This window comes from Onychomys torridus, chromosome 5 (genome assembly GCF_903995425.1).
Source record: "Onychomys torridus chromosome 5, mOncTor1.1, whole genome shotgun sequence".
In the NCBI taxonomy this organism is placed as follows: Eukaryota; Metazoa; Chordata; class Mammalia; order Rodentia; family Cricetidae; genus Onychomys; species Onychomys torridus.
In genome coordinates this window covers 55536293-55555575 of record NC_050447.1, presented here as the reverse complement: position 1 = coordinate 55555575, position 19283 = coordinate 55536293, and the positions used below count along the sequence as shown (strand labels likewise).

General features: G+C 41.1%; 1 protein-coding gene across 1 annotated transcript in view; it reads left to right on the top strand.

Moving 5' to 3' along the window:
* The window catches only part of Heatr1 (HEAT repeat containing 1), a 48063-nt gene that overhangs the window by 8607 nt on the left and 20173 nt on the right, over positions 1-19283 (top strand). Inside the window, exons 9-24 of the mRNA XM_036186888.1 lie at positions 1225-1327; positions 2193-2303; positions 2559-2676; positions 3781-3888; positions 4578-4673; positions 5086-5174; positions 5780-5991; positions 6269-6390; positions 7068-7259; positions 9120-9303; positions 9444-9580; positions 10283-10475; positions 14155-14324; positions 14710-14868; positions 16020-16262; positions 16596-16727. Coding sequence (XP_036042781.1) covers positions 1225-1327; positions 2193-2303; positions 2559-2676; positions 3781-3888; positions 4578-4673; positions 5086-5174; positions 5780-5991; positions 6269-6390; positions 7068-7259; positions 9120-9303; positions 9444-9580; positions 10283-10475; positions 14155-14324; positions 14710-14868; positions 16020-16262; positions 16596-16727 — 2369 coding nt within the window. The remainder of the gene's footprint in view (positions 1-1224; positions 1328-2192; positions 2304-2558; positions 2677-3780; positions 3889-4577; positions 4674-5085; positions 5175-5779; positions 5992-6268; positions 6391-7067; positions 7260-9119; positions 9304-9443; positions 9581-10282; positions 10476-14154; positions 14325-14709; positions 14869-16019; positions 16263-16595; positions 16728-19283) is intronic.

Below are 19283 nucleotides of genomic sequence, written 5' to 3'. Positions count from 1 at the left end.
TCATTTAAATAGGCTCTGGAGGAGCAAAAGGATTTGGCCAAGTAAACCCTTGCTTTCCATCTAGATACTTAATGATCTCCAGTGTTTCATTTACAGTAAGTATCTACCTTCCAGAAAGTAAGCCAAGATTTCATACATAAAAATCCAAAATAAGAAAGAAAATAATAATTTGTATTATTTCTCTTTGCCTCAATAAACAGAAAAGAAAGTAAATATTTGGTTCTATGGCTTCTTAGAGAATACTAACAAAAACATATCTAAATTATGTTAAGTCTGATGAATATTAAGAAAAGCATCTCTAGCCGGGCGGTGGTGGCACACGCCTTTAATCCCAGCACTCGGGAGGCAGAGGCAGGCGGATCTCTGTGAGCTCGAGGCCAGCCTGGTCTACAGAGCGAGATCCAGAAAAGGCATAAAGCTACAGAGAGAAACCCTGTCTCGAAAAACCAAAAAAAAAAAAAAAAAAAAAAAAGAAGGAAGGAAGGAAGAAAAGCATCTCTAAAATTGTTAAATCTGATGTAAAAAAGGTTTGCACAGCCAAATCTTGACTTAAATCTTTCATTCTAGTAAAGTCTGGAAGGCGGCGGCCTTGGTTTAGTCAGGAGGCACTGACCTGAAAGTTGAGGCTGCTTTCAGAGGTCTAGGGTATGGCCCAGCTTCACTAACGTTTATTGTGATCTGGGGAAACAGTATAGTTTTTGCACTTCTTTTTTTACTCTTGATATCTGTACCTTGGTTATGCTTACTGAAAACTTGGAGGAGTTCAGGTGAAGGACAAATGAGAGTACTTGTACACAAAAATGGTGTGATAACTGTAAGTTACTCAGTAGATACAATATGCATTTGAATATAGGTCAGAAGAGGCTGGGGAGCTGACTCAGCATAAGAGTGCATACTGCCCTTGCATAGGACCCAGGTTAAGTACCCAGAACCCACACTGGACAGTTCACATGTCTGTGACTCCAATTCTAAGGATCTGATGATGCCCTCTGGCCTCAACAGGCAGCTGCATGTATCTGGTCCACATAATAATAAGCTCAATGCAGGCACACAGTCATAGACATAAATAAATATTTTTTTAGAAGATAATTGGTAAAAAGCTAGAGATATTAGTATATATGTTTTTAACTTATTACTAGAAAACTTTTCTACTGTAAGTGAATTTAATCATCAGCATGCCAAAAAGATACCCCTAACTCAGTTTTTATCTGTTTACATATCAAGGAGAAGAAACTGAAGGGGTTGATGGTCAGATCTACAAGAGACACTTAGAAGCAATTCTTACAAAAATACCACTGACGAACAACTTAGATCACCTACTTGCTAGGTAAGGTTTTTTTTTTTAACATGCTTCTGGTTTGCATATTTTTGACTAAGTATTCATTTCAGGATTCATCATTAGCTTTCTAATGTAATTTGCTTATATTGTCTATATCATTTCACTAATTATGGGTATTGAATGTAACAACTGGCAGCATAAAATGCAAAAGTAAAATTGTCTTGATTGTCGTTAATGCTTATAGAAGAAAATGAGAATGTAATAGTCCAGCTAAATTTGAGTTGAGTTTACAATGTGTTTAAATCTTTCTATTAATAAATGGACGTAGTGCCTGAAATAGCACATCAAAGCTGATACTCAGCAAATGTTGCTTAGAATCTTAATATTGAGAGTAGGTATGCCATGGAAATTGTTTCCTCCTATTCTCTGAAAGGCATTTCTATCTCTCCTTTTCATTCCCCTTTGGTTGACAGTCTGATGTAATGAGTAGAATGTTTAGGTGTTGTAGTTAGACATAGGTTGGAATCTGGCTTCACGCCACTTCAGTTAGAATAGTAGTTTTAGAAGCCAGTCCTCCTGGATCTGTTTTTGCCATGTGCTAGGCGAGAAGAGAACCGCCTGCAGGTGTGCTCATTTGTATGCATGGAGGCTTAGTTTACACTCTAGAATCAGAATGGCCTTTACAATTTATAGCACTCCTCTGCTCTTTCTGACATAGAAAGAGTTACTACTCATTTGACTTCTGTTTGTTGCTGTTTCATTTGACCTCAGGCAAATTGGAAGCTTTTCTATGCCCTAGTTTTTTCATCAGCAAAATCAATATAATTTCTTTTGATTTGTAAAGCACTTAGTATATAGCAGAGAGCTCATGAATGATAACCTGTATCTACTGGTATTCTGCTTTCTTTTGCAGCCTTCTTTTTGAAGAATATATTTCATACAGCTCTCGGGAGGAAACTCATGCTAATGAAGTAGCTTTGCTTAATGAGCAGTTTCTTCCACTTATCAGACTTTTAGAAAGCAAGTAAGTTGAGTGGGTGTAGATGTTCATCTTCAATGTTGATCTGTTCTACAGTGAATAACTTGCAAGTTGAGATATATTGAAAGACAAAAGGAAATGTGGACAGTATAATTTTTTTTATACTAGAGACTTTTGTTATCTTCATAGTGACAGACTTGATCAATATTAGCGTTTATGTATAGTATGTGTTTTGTACATGTAGGTGAATGTGGTTATAGCTTTGTCAAGAATACTGAATGAACTGTAATTCCTTCCTAGATATCCCAAAACATTAGATGTTGTATTAGAGGAACATCTGAAAGAAATTACAGGCCTTAAAAAGCAGGAGCTTTTCCATCAATTTATTTCTCTCTCTACGAGTGGAGGAAAGTATCAGGTAGGTTGTTCTTCCCCAGCACAGTTACAACAGCAATTGGTGTTGTGGCTATTTGAAGAGCACAGGCAGCCATTTCCTGCTTTCTTCCATCTTTGGAAAATGTCAGAGAGCTGAGGATTTATACAGTGTATATAGTTACTAGAAACAGCTCTGGGGCAGGAATCATAACTGAAGAAAAATGTAATATTCAGAAAACATTGAGAATTTCATATGGTGGTTGTCACCAATGGGTGGCTTCACAGGCTTCCAGCATGCCTTGCTACTCTAGGTGTGCATGTACCAGAGCAGGAGTGCAGTCACGTGATCATGACCATGCTAAATCTTAAGACATTTTCTGGGGATTCAAGCCTAATACTAAGAAATTGGATAAGTTCTTATAATTAGCCTTGAAAATGAATATTATAAAAATAAATGCACTTTTTCTCCTGAAATTGGGCTATTAGTTTCAGTGGTATATTTTCTCTCTCTCTCTCTCTCTCTCTCTCTCTCTCTCTCTCTCTCTCTTTTTTTTGTTGTTGTTGTTGTTGTTTTTCTAGACAGAGTTTCTCCATGTAACAGTCCTGGTTAATCCTGGAACTCGCTTTGTAGCCCAGGCTGGCCTCAAACTCGCTGAGATCTGCCTGCTTCTGCCTCCTGAGTGCTGAGATTAAAGACGTGCGCCATCAGTAGTGCATTTCAAATCAGGTAGAGAGGTAGCTCTCCTTTGTAGTTTGATTTTATGCATCACCTAAGCTGTCACCAGTTTGAGCATCTTTTTGTTATTTTCCAGGTTGTATTCTGTCTTCAGTGAGGTGCCAACTTAGTACTATCGCTTGGAATTATATATCATAAAAAGTGCTGAGTTATGTTATAATGCTGTTTCACTAAACTGAGCCCACACATCCATCCACACAAGTACATGGAACACACTGTGTGTAACATTTATGTTTTCATGTGGTGTCACTTAGACTGTATTCTAGAGATGAATTTGCTTTTCTGTTTCTACATTTAGATTGTTATTATTGCACGGTATATTGGGCAGTGTAGGGTGCTTCCTGTTTTCATTTTTGGTTATATGTTACTCAGATTAAGTGAAATAATTTCGTTATTATGTTGGATTTACAGTTTTTAGAGGATTCTGACACATCTTTGATGCTCAGTTTGAATCATCCACTGGCTCCTGTGAGACTTCTGGCCGTTAACCACCTGAAGACTATCATGAAAACATCAAAGGTTTGTGTCAGATAGCTTTTACTTTTGATCTGTCCCCTACAATGACCAGTCTAATTCTAGAGTAAGAGATTGGAGTTTCCATCAAGAATTCATATTGTATAATTACAGATAACTCAAATTTTATTGCTTTTTAGTTCTTTCAAAACTCTGCCTTGTTGAGTTTTTGAGGTGTTTTTTTTTTGTTTATGATTTTCTTTTATATTGTTACATTTTAAGGATTATAGTTAAATTTTGAAATTATGTTTCCTTATTTATGTATGTATGTATGTATGTATTTTGTGCCTGTGCATGCATGCACAAGTGTCTGCACAGAGGTGAGAGGAACATTTGCAGTTGGAGGACCACCATGTGGGTATGGGAGAGTGGACTTAAGTTGTCAAGTGTGGTGTCAAGGACCTTCACTCACATCTCACTGGCCTGTCATCTCTCTCTGGGCTCTCTGTTTTAGCAAGGACAACTCCTTGATTAAAAGGTGGCATTTAGATTGTATATAGGGTGTTCAGTGAGGCTGGAAGAGGACTGTGGCAAACAGTTACCAATCTCAGAAGGCTTGCTGGAGATGACCTGGTCCTCATTTGTTGTGCTCTCAGAGCTGAGCCTGGCCTCCACACTGGTGTTCTGAGGTGTCTTTTCCAGTGGAAAGCTTGTGAGCTTTGTTCCAATAGTTAATTTGCTTTTCTTTTGCTTAGGAGGGCATTGATGAGATTTTCATTAAGGAAGCTATTCTAACCCGATTAGGTGATGATAACATAGATGTCATTTTGTCGGCTCTGAGTGCTTTCGAGGTGAGTAAATGTGTTCTGTGGATGTGCAAGTTTTGGTTGTAAATACCTGGTTTTTCTCACATGGTGCTTGACTCTAGGCAGGAATATGTTTGGAAATCAGTTCATTGAGTGTAGTCTGGTGATAAGTCGCAAAGGAGTAGCTAGACTGCATTGTTTGCTGGATAAGGAAGTACTGCAGAAAGGAGACAGGCTTTGTGATAACAGCCAGTGTCCCAAGACCATGAATGCCACTTTTGAGAAATTGTTCTCATAAGTGAAGAGAAAACCTCCACAAGAGAAAAGTTCTCATAAAAAGAGATACTGGGATTCTTTGAAGAAATCTTTACAATTAATCATCTTTTCAGTTTTATTTTAGAAACACTTTCCATATTTGGCAAGTAAATATTTACTCATGTTTTCTTCTCCCGTCTAGATTTGCCAGCAACACTTCAGTGAAGAGGAGACTGTTTCACATCTTCTGAATCTCTTCCAGAGAGCAGAACTGTCAAAGAATAAGGGATGGTATGTCTTTGCTCTCCTCAGTCTGTGCTCTGTGCATAGCCAAGCTCTCAAGTTCACACTGCTTCTCTTCCTTTTTCACTAAGGACTTAGTGATTGACCTTTTCCTTAGGATTGTAGATAGAGCTGTAAAGAAGTTTCTTATTTGGTGTGTGTGTGTGTGTGTGTGTGTGTGTGTGTGTATACACATGCCACTGCATCTACACTTGGAGGTCAGAGGACAGTTTTGTGGAGTCTGGTCTGTTCTTACCTTCCCATGGTCTGGGAATTGAACTCAGGTGCTGAGGCCTGTGCAGCAGCTGCTGCTGCTTCAGTGTGTGAGGGAGGCATCTCAGCAGCCCTGTAGAACAGATCGTAGTGGAATACGATCAGTGTGTGAGGGAGGCATCTCAGCATTCCTGTAGAACCAATCATAGTGGAATACGATCAGTGTGTGAGGGAGGCATCTCAGCAGCCCTGTAGAACCCATCATAGTGGAATACAATCAGTGTGTGAGGGAGGCATCTCAGCAGTTATTGCCAATTGAGCCAGGACAGTGTAATAATGAGTTGTGTTGATTTGAAGTCTCTAACAGGTCTCTAAACCAAATGGGCTTTCATGTCTTCCAGGTACAGGGTGCTTGAGCTAGCAGCAAACATCCTAATTAAAGAGGAGATCCTGAGTAAAAATGATCAGTTGTCAAATCAGGTGGCTGTCCAGTTGTTGCCTTTTATGGTCATTACTAATGATGATATAGAGTCTCCTGATATGAAAATTACTGTACATTTGTCAAAATCAGGAATTTGCTCTCTGCATCCTCTGTTCAGAGGCTGGAAAGAAGGTAAGAAAGCCAGTTAGATAAATCAGGCATCATTTTATAAGGAAGATAAATCAGTTAAAATTTGTCTTTGCTGTTCGTGGTTCTATTTGTTTATGTCAGTGGAATATTTCTTATCTTTACTAAGTGGCTCATAGACAAATTCAGACTTGGCATAAAAAGAAAAGTAAAAAGCAAGCTTTTGAAGAGAACGAGTAAAAATTTTATCTACTTATGTTACTTTACCTAATTCTTTATGTGAATGCCACTGATATACGGCTGTCTGTATTCAAATTTACAGCTCTTGAAAATGTTATTAGAGGCAGAAAGTCAAGGGAAATAATTGGTATAGGAAATCAGAAGATGGTCCAGTTGCTGGCCAGCAATTTAAGCTCTGGAGACCGCTCTTCAATGCTGAAGCTGGTAGGTGTGCTGTCCCCATCTCTGCATGTTCATTAGACACCCAGCTCTGCCCTACCAGACATGTTTTCTGTCTCTTTGTTGTTGTTCCATTCTTAAAAAACTGTTTTACTTTGAACAAATACAAAGATAGTTTTGGGTATCCTTTGGGAGCCATGGCTAAGAGTTACAGCCCAGGCTGACCTGGAACTCCTGATCGTCCTGCCTCAGCCTCCCAAGAACTAGGATTATAAGCTTGTACAACCACTAACTTAGCATACTTTACCGATTGTTTAAGTCCTTACTATTTGTATCATTTCTTGGACTAGTGAAAATATTTTGTTCTTTTTAATCTTCATTTTTCCTAATTTATATTTAAAATATTAGCCTTTTCATTGTTAACATAGCAAAATGAAACTAAAAGAAAATACTTTTGTAAACCTTTTAGTGGTGTTAGGTGTCTGATTTATTCATTTTTGTTGCTGTTTGTATTTTAGGTATGTGGTTTATATGCAATATCTTGTCAAGTGTATTTATGTACATTTTAATTTTTAAGTGTATAATTACCTTTAATCAGTATTTACTGCTTTTTAAAAGGCTTTTTGTTTGTCATCTCACGTTATACATGATACATAGATAGAAAACTGCGTCCTGGAGGGAGATCATGACTAACTAGTAATGGAGTATGCTTATTTCCCAAGGTGGAGGATTTAATAAGTGCCGGGGAAAAGGAGTCCTACAACCTGAAGCAGAAAGTGACGTTCCACGTGATTGTGTCTGTGCTTATCTCTTGCTGTTCATCCTTCAGAGAAACCTGCTTTCCCTTTGCTATACGCGTGTTCAGTTTGCTGCGGAGCAAAGTGAGGAAGCTCAAAAGCATCATTACTGCTGTGGTAAGGAGCGCAGTGTCTGCAGAAAGTTGACTACTGAGTAAAGTACAGCATGGCCTGTTGATTCCAGCAAAGCTGAAGTCCAGAAGTTCAGCTGCTGTGTCTGGGTCTAGCTGGGGGAGGAGGAGCAGTGGGAGCACTAGCTGGGGGTGGGGAGTGCAGTAGGGACACTAGCTGGGGGAGGGGAGTGCAGTGGGAGCACTAGCTGGGGGAGGGGAGTGCAGTGGGAGCACTAGCTGGGGGAGGGGAGTGCAGTGGGGGCACTAGCTGGGGGAGGGGAGTGCAGTGGGAGCACTAGCTGGGGGAGGGGAGGGCAGTGGGGGCACTAGCTGGGGCGGGGAGTGCAGTGGGGGCACTAGCTGGGGGAGGGGAGTGCAGTGGGAGCACTAGCTGGGGGAGGGGAGTACAGTGGGGGCACTAGCTGGGGGAGGGGAGTGCAGTGGGGGCACTAGCTGGGGGAGGGGAGTGCAGTGGGAGCACTAGCTGGGGGAGGGGAGTGCAGTGGGAGCACTAGCTGGGGCGGGGAGTGCAGTGGGGGCACTAGCTGGGGGAGGGGAGTGCAGTGGGGGCACTAGCTGGGGGAGGGGAGTGCAGTGGGGGCACTAGCTGGGGCGGGGAGTGCAGTGGGGGCACTAGCTGGGGGAGGAGAGTGCAGTGGGGGCACTAGCTGGGGGAGGGGAGTGCAGTGGGGGCACTAGCTGGGGGAGGGGAGTGCAGTGGGGGCACTAGCTGGGGAAGGGGAGTGCAGTGGGGGCACTAGCTGGGGGAGGGGAGTGCAGTGGGGGCACTAGCTGGGGGAGGGGAGTGCAGTGGGGGCACTAGCTGGGGGAGGGGAGTGCAGTGGGGGCACTAGCTGGGGGTGGGGAGTGCAGTGGGGGCACTAGCTGGGGGAGGGGAGTGCAGTGGGGGCACTAGCTGGGGGTGGGGAGTGCAGTGGGGGCACTAGCTGGGGGTGGGGAGTGCAGTGGGGGCACTAGCTGGGGGGGGGGAGTGCAGTGGGGGCAGTGGTTTTCGGACAAGGGACTCCCATGCTTTTGCAGTTAATTTATACAGATGTTAGGATTTCAAAGATGGAAGGTTTTATATCATAACGGACCCTCCTCACTGTCACTATCCAAGTTTCACTCATAACTACTCTGGTAATGATAAATTCACCAACTCACTAGAGTTGGTGCTTGAACAAAACTTGTTACAGTGTTTCTTGAAAGAATATCCTGTATATTTAAAATGGTTGAGTGTCTGGTAGGTCTGGCTCTCTCTGGCCTGCTGTTGTCTCTGACAGGGGGTCATGTTTCCATTTGTACAGAGTGCCCTGTTTTGAGGCGACAAGATTGTTTTAGTACCTGCTGTTTGCAGCAGTATTTTTCTTTATTTATCTTCAGAACTTCAAAGGGCTGCCCATTGCAGGATTTGCTAAGTGAATTACACTTTCTTCATATTTATGTATACTCTTGGGATTTTTTATAAATTCTGATTGTAGTCATTGTTAGCTAAAATTATGCAAATTTAGTGTGCTTCTTCATACTGTAGAAAGTGGCCCAGGCGATCCTCTCAATGTCTGTCTTTTGTGAGGTGCAGTAACTGAGCTGTAGTTGTCCTTGGTGTTAGCAGTGTAGAGCAGTTGTGGTCCCTTCAGTGTAGGTGGTGGGTCTTTTCACATTGCTCCGGTTGTGCTCTTTCTGAGGACTGAGCATCTTTTCAGTTGGAGCAGCATATCCATCCATATACGAACACAAACAATCTTTATGCAATTGTTGATTTGCTCCCCACGACGATATGCACATCCGCTGCAGTCTATGCATAGAGCTCATGTCTGGAACTACTTTCAGGATGTGCTGGTTTCTGTTTCCATGAATGTTTCAGGAAATCCCCTCCGAGTGGCACCTGGAACTGATGCTGAACAGAGGATTGCCAGAGGAGCTGTGGGGGCATTATGTACAGCAGCTCCACAAGGCCCAGAGGGTTGCTGTGGAGGACTCCATTTTACTTGTATTTTCCCTGAAGTGTTTTATTTTTGCACTGAAGGCTCCAAAATCTTTTCCTTCAGGTAAGGCATGGTCATAACTCTTGATATGTGATACAACACTGAATTTTAACTCGGTAGTTCACCTTCACTTGAATGAAAAGCTCCCCCAGCATGCTCTTATAGGTCTATCCATTGCTTATCTTTGTCCCCATTCCCTGCAGGTGCTACATGGTGGAATCCTGAGCAGCTAGATGAGGACAGCAGACACTACCTGCACTTGCTCATTGGTGTCTTTGAAATGCTGCTCGAGGTTTCTGACGCCATGCATTTCAGGGTTCTGATGAGACTTATAATGAAGGTACTTGGCTCTCTCCTCACAGGCATTTCTGTGAGGATAGTGTAGGTTATTTTATTGTCACAGTTCTAATACCAATGGAAGAATAATTTGCAGCAATGAAGAGTATGTGCTGACAAACAAGGCTTCCAAAGCAGTGTAGTAATCACAGCCAGGCAACACGCTGAGTAGAGAGTAACATTGCAGCATTCCTATTGATGGGCTAGTGTGGTTAAGAATCAAAGCAAGCCCAGTTATTCGTTTTAAATGTCACTTAGGAATGAGAAAACTGGCCGAGTGTTCAGACATGGTATTCAGGAAACTTATCCTGGGCTTTGTTACCTCCATGTTGCAAGCAGTGTGTGTGTTCTTGTCCTTGTCTGACTCGCTCTCCAAGGCATTCAGCATTGCCAGCATTGCTCACTCCTGCAGAGTGCTTTCTTAGTGAAGTTTCCCTGATCCTGCTCTTGTCGTGGTTTTTAGTTAGTGTCCCAGGCTTTTTTGTTCAGTGCTTTCAAGTGCAAGGTTATAGTGAGGCTTCTTGAATGTCATTCTTCAGTGACATCCTTCGAACTGGTTAAAATTCCAGATATTGAAGAAGTGATTCAACAAGGCACATGTCATTAAATCACTCATGTCTTATTATTGTACATTAATGAACAGAGCGGGGAGCAGTTTATCTGAGTAAGAACTAGACTTCACTTTGTCTTGCTTTCTTTTGGTTAGGTACATCTACAAGATGTTCTTGAATTGTTCCAGTTCTTCTGTGTTTTGTGGACCTATGGTTCTAGCCTTTCCAATCCACTTTCTTGCTCTGTGAAGTCAGAGCTGCAGACTCAGGCTCTGTACATTGGCTCTGTGATGCTTTCTTCTCAGAATACACAGTGGAAGCAAAAGCTGGCGTCTACTGCATCTCCAGGTATGGCAAGTCACGTTTAATATTTCACTGAGTACATGATAGGTACATAGTATATGAGGAAATAGAGCATATAGTCTTGTATTTGATTGTCTAGAGATAACATAATTTATTAAAATAAATGACTGTGTGGGGGAGATGGTGCTGAGGATAAGGGCACTTGCCATCTAGCCTTATAATGACTTGAGTTTAATCCCAGGCCCACATGTGGAAGGAGAGAACTGACCCCTGAAAGTTGTCCTCTGACCTGTGTACTCAGCATAGTGGTGACCATACCCCAACACATGCATATATAGAAATACCTTTATTTTTATTCATTAAAAAATTTAATAAAAGATTATAAAAAAAAAAAAAAGCCAAGTGTGGTGGCACATGCCTTTAATCTTTAATCTTTAATTCATCAGCAGAGGCAGATGAATTTTCTGAGTTCAAGGCCAGCCTAGCCTACAGAGCAAGTTCCAGAACAGCCAGGGCTACAAGAAGAATCTGTATACTTTGTTTAGAAATCAGCATTTGAACTTTTCAGCGTGGTATTACATATTTTCCATCCTTTTTCAGTGGTGTTCCTATAAGACCGGCTTCTTGCTGCTCTTGCTCTCATGATCTGTCTCTTCCCCTGCATAAGTACTTCTGAACTTGTGCTGTCTAGACCTGTCCCAGAGTTTCCCATAATAGTAGGGAAATGTCCTTGGTCCATTTGGAAGCTTCAGTCCTGACAGGAGAGTCTAAAGGACCTCAGGAAGAGGCTTCTTAGACTAGCACCAGTCCTCACTGTGAGTGCAGTGTGCTTCTAGACACTTCTGTCTGTGAGGAGTCCAGGAGATACTACTTGGCATCTTTCTGCTTTGTTCTGTATTCGAAACAGGATCTTTTAGTCTGTCCTTATCATTCAGGCTGTCCTAGAACTCACTATGTAGTTCAGGCTTGTCTCACACCTACACCAGTGCCTCTGTTGTCCCGGCCTCCAGGAGCTCAGCTGATAGGTTGTGAGCCACATAACCAGCTTGTTTTAGCATATTCCAAAAGTGTTACAACATTCAAAAGTAAAAACTACATAAGGGCTGGAGAGATGACTCAGTTGTTGAGAGTACTTGCTCTTATGGAGGACCCAGGTTCACTTCTCAGTACCCATATGGTGGCTTACAACTCTGTAACTCCTGTTCCAGTGGATCGAACACCCTCTTATAACCTTTGAGCACCAGGCATGCACATGTTGCACATACAAAAACACATAAAAAATAAGTAATAAACTAGAAAAGTCAATGAACTATGCTGCTTTGAACGCAAATAAAATCAACTGGAAGAATTGTGTCTTATGCATTGTTTAAATGGAAAGACACTGCAAGAAACTACTTTCTTAAATGGTGTAGAATTAGCATATTTTGGGTTCTAGGACTTAACTTAGATATGGTACCCTTTGTAATAGCACTGTGAATGTCTTAAGATTTGAATGTTTTAAAAGTTCTGCTTCATGATACAGGAAAACTGATCTTTTGACTGAAAGCTGCCCCTTGAATGAATTTTAACTTTTCAGCTGTTTGCTTCTGGCTTTGCTTTGTAAATTAACCTTGGGGCAACCAAGAAGGATTATAGCTTTCATAGTGTAAGAGATTTATAGAAAAGTCTGGAACTTGTTGAGCTTTTCCTTGCAGTCTAGAAGTGGAATATTCACATCAATCATTTCCATACATGTACCATGATAGGGATTTTTGTAGCTTTTTATTCTGAATACATATTTGTTTATTGAAACAGGGTTCCACTTGATCCCTGGCTGACCTCATACTTGATGTGGTAGAGCAAGCTGGCCTTGAAACTGACAGCATTCTTTGTGCCCTCACCATGAGAATGTTAGGATTACAAGTATGGGCTGATGCCTGACTAATACAACTTTAAAAAAACCTAGTATGCTTGATCTAAAAAAGAGATCATCTACCACACCTCTAAAGCCATCTTGTCAGGGTTATTGAAGAGAGTAGGATGTAAAATGAGTAGCTTCCAGAGTTGTTCTGGAAAACAAGCATAGCATTGAAAGTTTACAAAGTTTACATGTAGAACAACACTACCACAGATTCTTACAGTCTGTGAATGATGCTCTATAAGAGCCCTACACAAAGTTTTAAATAGGAAACATCTGCCAGATAGCATTTATATAAGAAATACAACATTGGTTTAATATAAAGAAACTCTGTGTTGAAAGGGAAACCTCAGATAATGTCCAAAAATCTGAAAAGTTATTAGGCAAAAGAAATAAATTCTTCATATTCAAGGAACAGCAAAATTAAAATAACAGAAAAATATTCCTTACCATGTGCGGTAGCACACACCTTTAGTCCCAGCACTTGGGAGGCAGAGGTAGGTGGACCTATGTGAGTTTGAGGCCAGCCTGGTCTATACAGTCCAGGACAGCCAGGGCAACACAGAGAAACTGTCTCAAAAAATGAAAAATAAATTAATTAATTAATTAAATTAAAAAAATAATAATAGTCCTCATATCAGATGGTAGCAGTTTGACTGCACAGTTACAGTTGAGGTGAAGGACCACTCTTGGTACACTCACACTGTGAATTTGCTGTCAGGAATAGGTAGATTTTAGATGTGTATGAAATGAGTGGATGGGACTGATACCTGCCTGGGCCTGGAATGTTTTGTGGATGTTAAATAGGATAGTAGACTAATTATTAGAAAAATGTAATACCATTCTTACTCCTTGTATAAAAATTCCCCCTAAAATGAAGATATAACATAAAACTTAGCTGGTATTAGAAGAAAACAGAATGTGTATGATCACTCTCTAAATACAGAGATTGATACTTTTTGAATGAATTTTCAGAGTGGGCAGTACCTTTCCAAGCCAAAAATAAAAGAGAAGTTTTTATAGACCAACCTGGGCTATATGGGCTATATCACAACCTTATCTCAAAAAAGAAAGCAATACAAACCCAGCCAATCAAACAATACCCTAGAAGGAAAAAAATATTTCATATATATATATATATATATATATATATATATATATATATATATATATATATATATATGTAATAATCCTAGATGGAAAAAATATATAGATTGTAAGATTTCCGCACTAAAAATAAAGTCAAGCATCAGTTAGGGAGCCAGCTTTGATTGGCCAATGCCTGGATTCCCAGCACTTAGGAAGTGGAGGCAGGAGGATCTGAAGTTTTGGGCTAGCCTGGGCTACATAGCAAGACTGTTTCAAAGCAACAACCCCACACCAATCCATAGTAATTTAAATATTTGCAAAGCACCCATAGTAAACACAATGGGTAGCTTCCTGCTGCTCCTAAGGCAGGAATGGATTTGGGAGCTGTTGCAACATTGTTCTGAAGTCACCTAACCTTCCCCAGCACTTAGCAACTTAAAAGTAAAGATAACAATTTAGATACACTTGTACCTATTAGGGAACATACACCTTGAGATGAGATGACAGTTGACAAAGAATAGATTTATTGGGTTCATTTGCATGTCTTGAAAAACATGGGCATTTTTCTGAAATAATAAAACAGTGAACAGTCTTCAGAGGAGGGAGTCTGAGAGGGAACCTGTTCGTGTACGATGGCCAGGGTTGGGGTAGTGCTAGGGATGGTAACCAGGGTGTCACACAGGCCAGGAGACCTGTCACTGTGTTTCTTGACACTGTCTCCTTTCCCCTTTGGGTTAGTGGTGCCATCTCTACTCCTCAGTCTGGGAAGCCCTGTAAAAGAAGTGCGCAGAGCTGCTGTCCAGTGTCTCCAGGCCTTCGGCGGAGGAGCCTCCAAGTTTCAGCTGGTGATAGAGCACCTGCTTCCCAAGGCAGAGGAGATCACTTCAGATGCTACCTACGTGATTCAGGTGGACTACTGTCAAAGACAGTTGTGATGAGGGCCTGTGGAATAGGAGCAGTCTGCTCCCTTCCTGCACCTTGTAGGGATTTGGGTGGACTAATCCACTAACTTCAAAATGTGTGTCAGCAACTGCAGTCTTTGTGCCATTTTTTAAAAGGTCACATATTGTATTTCAATGCTGTTGTCCTTTCCTTTCATGAAAGACTAATGTTCAGCCTTCCATAGTGAGCTAGCTGTGGATACTAATACTCTTTCCAGTTGGGACTGTATTTGAAGAGGAATTAAAAGATATAAGCAGTGTCATGTCATTTGGAAAAGACTCTTCCATAATTTAGTCCTTAAAGTTCCTTTTTTCCTTTTTAATTGAGTTTTCTTTCTTTCTGGTATCCTAGGATTTGGCTACATTATTTGATGAACTACAGAAAGAAGAGAAACAGAAATCACATCAGAAGTTGTCTGAAACCCTGAAAAGCCTTCTTCACTGTGTTTATGGCTGCCCATCTTACATTGCAAAAGACTTGATGAAAGTATTTCAAAATGTGAACAGCGAGGTATGAGTGTTCTACACAGAATGCAGTGGATTGTATGTTCCGTGTTACGACTTTCCTGATAAGTAACTGTCATGTATGAGGAAGCAACTGTGTGCTCTCAGTGGGGAGAAGTTCTTCACAATTTGGAAGGAATGTGTCTTTTGGAGGGAAAAGTGTAGCCTCCTTTTGGTGCTCAAGGAAGCCTGTGATGCGAAGGAAATGTCTGCTCTGACTGGCAGAGTTTTAACTCCCTTCTTTCCACTGCCTTGAATGCCCATGTTTCCCGTGGCTCTTGACCAACTGCAAATTCAGGGAATTGAAAGGAGTAAAATGGAATAAAAAATATTTGATTATTTTTTTTTTTTAAGTATCAGCCCTGAGTTGTCATTGGTATCATTTACAAGTTGACAAACTTCTATGAAGGAGTAGATAGTGAATATGGTCCATACTCCTATCTGTGAGGCTCATGTCTTCTGGTTCAACCAGGCTCAGATTGGAAATGTTTGGGAGAAAAATTATGTCTATTGTAAACAGGCTAGGTTTTTTTTCTTTTCCTTATTTCCTAAAAAATATGGCAAATAAAAATAATTATTATTATAATTAATCTAGAGGTGATTAAAAGTTTTTAGAAAGCTGTGACTAGATTATATGTACACATTATGCCATGTTATATGAGGGGCTTGAGTATCCAGGGTTTTGTTTAAGGAGTGCTTATGGACAGTACTCTGCAGATATCAAGAAACAACTCTTGGGCTCTCTGGGCCATCTTTCTTTGCAGTTGCTCAGATCTGTCACTGTGAGGAGAGCAACCACAGAGGGTATGTAATCAGATGATTATGGCCATTGTCAGTGAACAAGTTTAAAAGGACAAGACCTCCACTGGATTTGTCAGACAAGCCTTGATTTGCTGGCTTATGGTTTAATCGTTAAAGCCTTTAAATACCTCATTTGAATTAATACTAATTATACCAAATTGGAAATGGTGGTTGAGAGATATGCAGGACTTTAGCAAATTGCTAAACTATTGCTACATCATATTTTAATTTTATTTTCTGTTCTCAGAATGTCTTCAGCTCCTGTAAAGAATGTAGAGAAATGTCAGGTGATCTGTCAGAGCAGACCTGAGCAAAACATGAGTCTCGGTTACTACTAATAACTTTCTCTGTCTTTAGATGGTGCTTGCCCAGCTGTTGCCTATGGTGGAGCAACTCCTGGAGAAGGTGGAGAAGGAGCCTACAGCTGTCCTGAAAGATGAGGCCATTGTTTTGCGTCTTATTCTGGGAAAATACAATGAATATTCAGCTTCACTTTTACATAAAGACCCAAAGAGTCTAGACCTGTTTATAAAGGCTGTGCACATCACAAAGGAGCTTCACCCAGGAATGCCAACCATACAGATTACTGCTCTTGAAAAGGTCAGTGGCTTCCTTCAGAAATCTAAGCTTGATCATGCATGTAGAGAGTTATTAATGGGTTGAACATGCTTTTAAAGGCATGAGATATATGTAGTTTACCTACTGTACAAAATTGCATGCAGGTCATTAAAATAATTGCATTTAAAAGCTGGTGAGATGGCTCCTCAGATAAAGGTGCTTGCCACACAAACCAACAACTTGAGTTTGATCCTCAGATCAAATTGATCCAATTTGAAATGGAAAAGTAAAGCAGAGTTGTTTCATAGTAAGGAGAAATCTTTGGGTTGAGGCTTGTTTGCTGACTTCTGGGTTTGCTTTTTTCCCTGTTCCTAGATTACAAAGCCATTTTTTGCAGCTCTATCAGATGGGAAGGTGCAGCAGAAGCTTCTGTGCATGCTGTTTGACTTATTGGTGAACTGCAAAAACTCACATTGTGTTCAGACGGTTGGCAGTGTTTTTAAAGGGGTAAGTTGCAAATTTTGTAATTTGTAAATGTTTATTCTTTTCCAGCTGATGAAGTGTATAACTATCCTGCCTGCATTTTACAGTGTTCCTTTGGGGTCGGATTTCACTATTAACAAGATCCATAGAAAAGCATATACTCAAGAAGTACAAAACCCAAATCTTAGGTCCTCACCACTTTTTCTGTTTTTTTGAATTCTTTAATTTTTCATAGATTAGACAGTGCATCTTAATCATATCCATATCCTACTTCTTTTACCCCCAGCCTCTGCCAGTGTATCTTCTTTCCAGCTTCAAGCCCTCTTTTTAAAAAGAAACAATCCACTAATTCCTACCAGTTCTGTCCATATGTAAATGGGTATGGGGGTCATACTCCTGGGGCATAGGCAACCCACCAGTGGCACTCGTCTCTCAGAAGCCATCAGCTGTCATAGCTCCTCAGTCAGGCATGGAACCTCAGGAGCCCCTTCCCATTCATATTGAAAAATTTTTTTCTTTTCTTTTTGGTTTTTTGAGTCAGGGTTTCTTTGTGTAGCCTTGGCTGTCTTGGAACTGGCTCTGTAGACCAGGCTGGCCTCAAACTCATAGAGATCCGCCTGCCTCTGCCTCCAGATTGCTAGGATTAAAAGGTGTGCACCACCACTGCCCGGCCTTCACGCTGAAATTCTTAACAGGCATGATACTGTGCAGGTTACCACAGCTGCTGTGAGTTCACCTGGAGAGGACAGCATTTCACAGCCTTCTTCGTCTTTCCATCTTAGATTATTTCTGCCCACTACCACAGTGTTCCCTGAGACTTGTTTGGTGTGGAGCAGGTCAGTACGGATGTCCTATCTGTGGCTGAACATTCATGGTCATTTTGAATGGTTAGGAGTCTCGCAATACTACTGCCCACGGTATAGACAGTATACCTTCTTGGAACAAGATTAAGAGCAGCACGAGTGGTTCCAGAGGGAGAGTCTGTAATGGTGAGGGAGGCATGGCAGCAGGAAGCTAGAGCAAGGCGCCGAGAGATCACACATCTCCATCCACGTGCGGGAAGCAGGACAGACTGAAAATGGGATGAGGCTAGTGATTTTTTTTTTTTTTTGGTATGGAGTATCTATTTTCTTTCTTTCTTTTTTTTTTTTTTTCCGAGACAGGGTTTCTCTGTAGCTTTGGAGTCTGTCCTGGACTAGCTCTGTAGACCAGGCTGGCCTCGAACTCACGGAGATCCTCCTGCCTCTGCCTCCCGAGTGCTGGGATTACAGGTGTGTGCCACCACTGCCCGGCAAGTATCTATTTTTAATGAGTTAAGGCATATAGTTATCTTATTTTGGTTTTTACTCATATTAGGTACAGCTGCTTATTTCATGAAAGGAATAGGGAATTGTGGGGGGCTTGATGTTGAGCAGGGTGACCTTATTTGACTTAAATAGATATGTGATGTATAAGATGGAATTGGAGTTCTGCTTGTTACTTTTATATGCATATAGAAACCTAACCATCATTGGAGTGGGTTATTCCACTTCTTGAATTGACTAAAATGGAGAATGGTACGGGCAGTGAATAAAGGAATTGCCATGCAAGTGTGAGGACTGGTGTTTGTACCCTGCATAAATTCTGGGTGTACATTGTAGCCAACTTGTAGTCCCATACTTAAAGGACAAAAACAGGATCTTCAGAGCACACTGGCTCGGTGGACTATCTGTGTGGTTGAGCTCTGGGTTCAGATGAGAGACCCTCCCTCAATTAATAAGGTGAAGAGCAATCAAGAGATTCCTGATGCACATGCAGACACACACACACACACACACACACACACACACACACACACACATGTATATACACCACAGACACAGTATGTATGCAACAATAAGAGTAATGAAATTCAGGGCTGGAGAGATGGCTTCAATAATTAAGAGCAGTTGTTGCTCTTCCAGAAGACCTAGGTTCGATTCCCAGAACCCACATTACTGCTCATAACAGTTTGTAACTCTGGTTCCAGGGCATCTGACACCCTCTCCTGGCTTGCAAAAACACCAGGCATGTAGGTAGTACACAGATGTACATGCAGGCAAATACCCATACACATAAAATACGGGTTTTTTGGGGGTTTTGTTTGTTTATTTGTTTTGTTTTTTTGTTTTCTTGTTTTTTTTGAGACAGGGTTTCTCTGTGTAGTTTTGGTGCCTGTCCTGGATCTCGCTCTATAGACCAGGCTGGCCTCGAACTCACAGACATCCACCTGGCTCTGTCTCCCGAGTGCTGGGATTACAGGCATGCGCCACCACCACCCAGCACATAAAATATTTTAAAATGATAAATTAGAGTATCCAGATTTAGCTCTCAAATCTTTTAACAGATTTTTTCCTCTTTTCTTTACAGAAGTACTTTAAGTCTAAGGCATTTAATTTCTATCTTTATGCATGTCAGTTTTCACCTTTTAAAAACAGCCATTTTCTTACCGTAACTACAACATACCTGAAAAAATGGCATGACTTCTTTGATATCATTTAATACCTGGTGCATAGTCATATTTTAATGAAGTCTCACAGATATTTTTGACAGCTCCTTTGT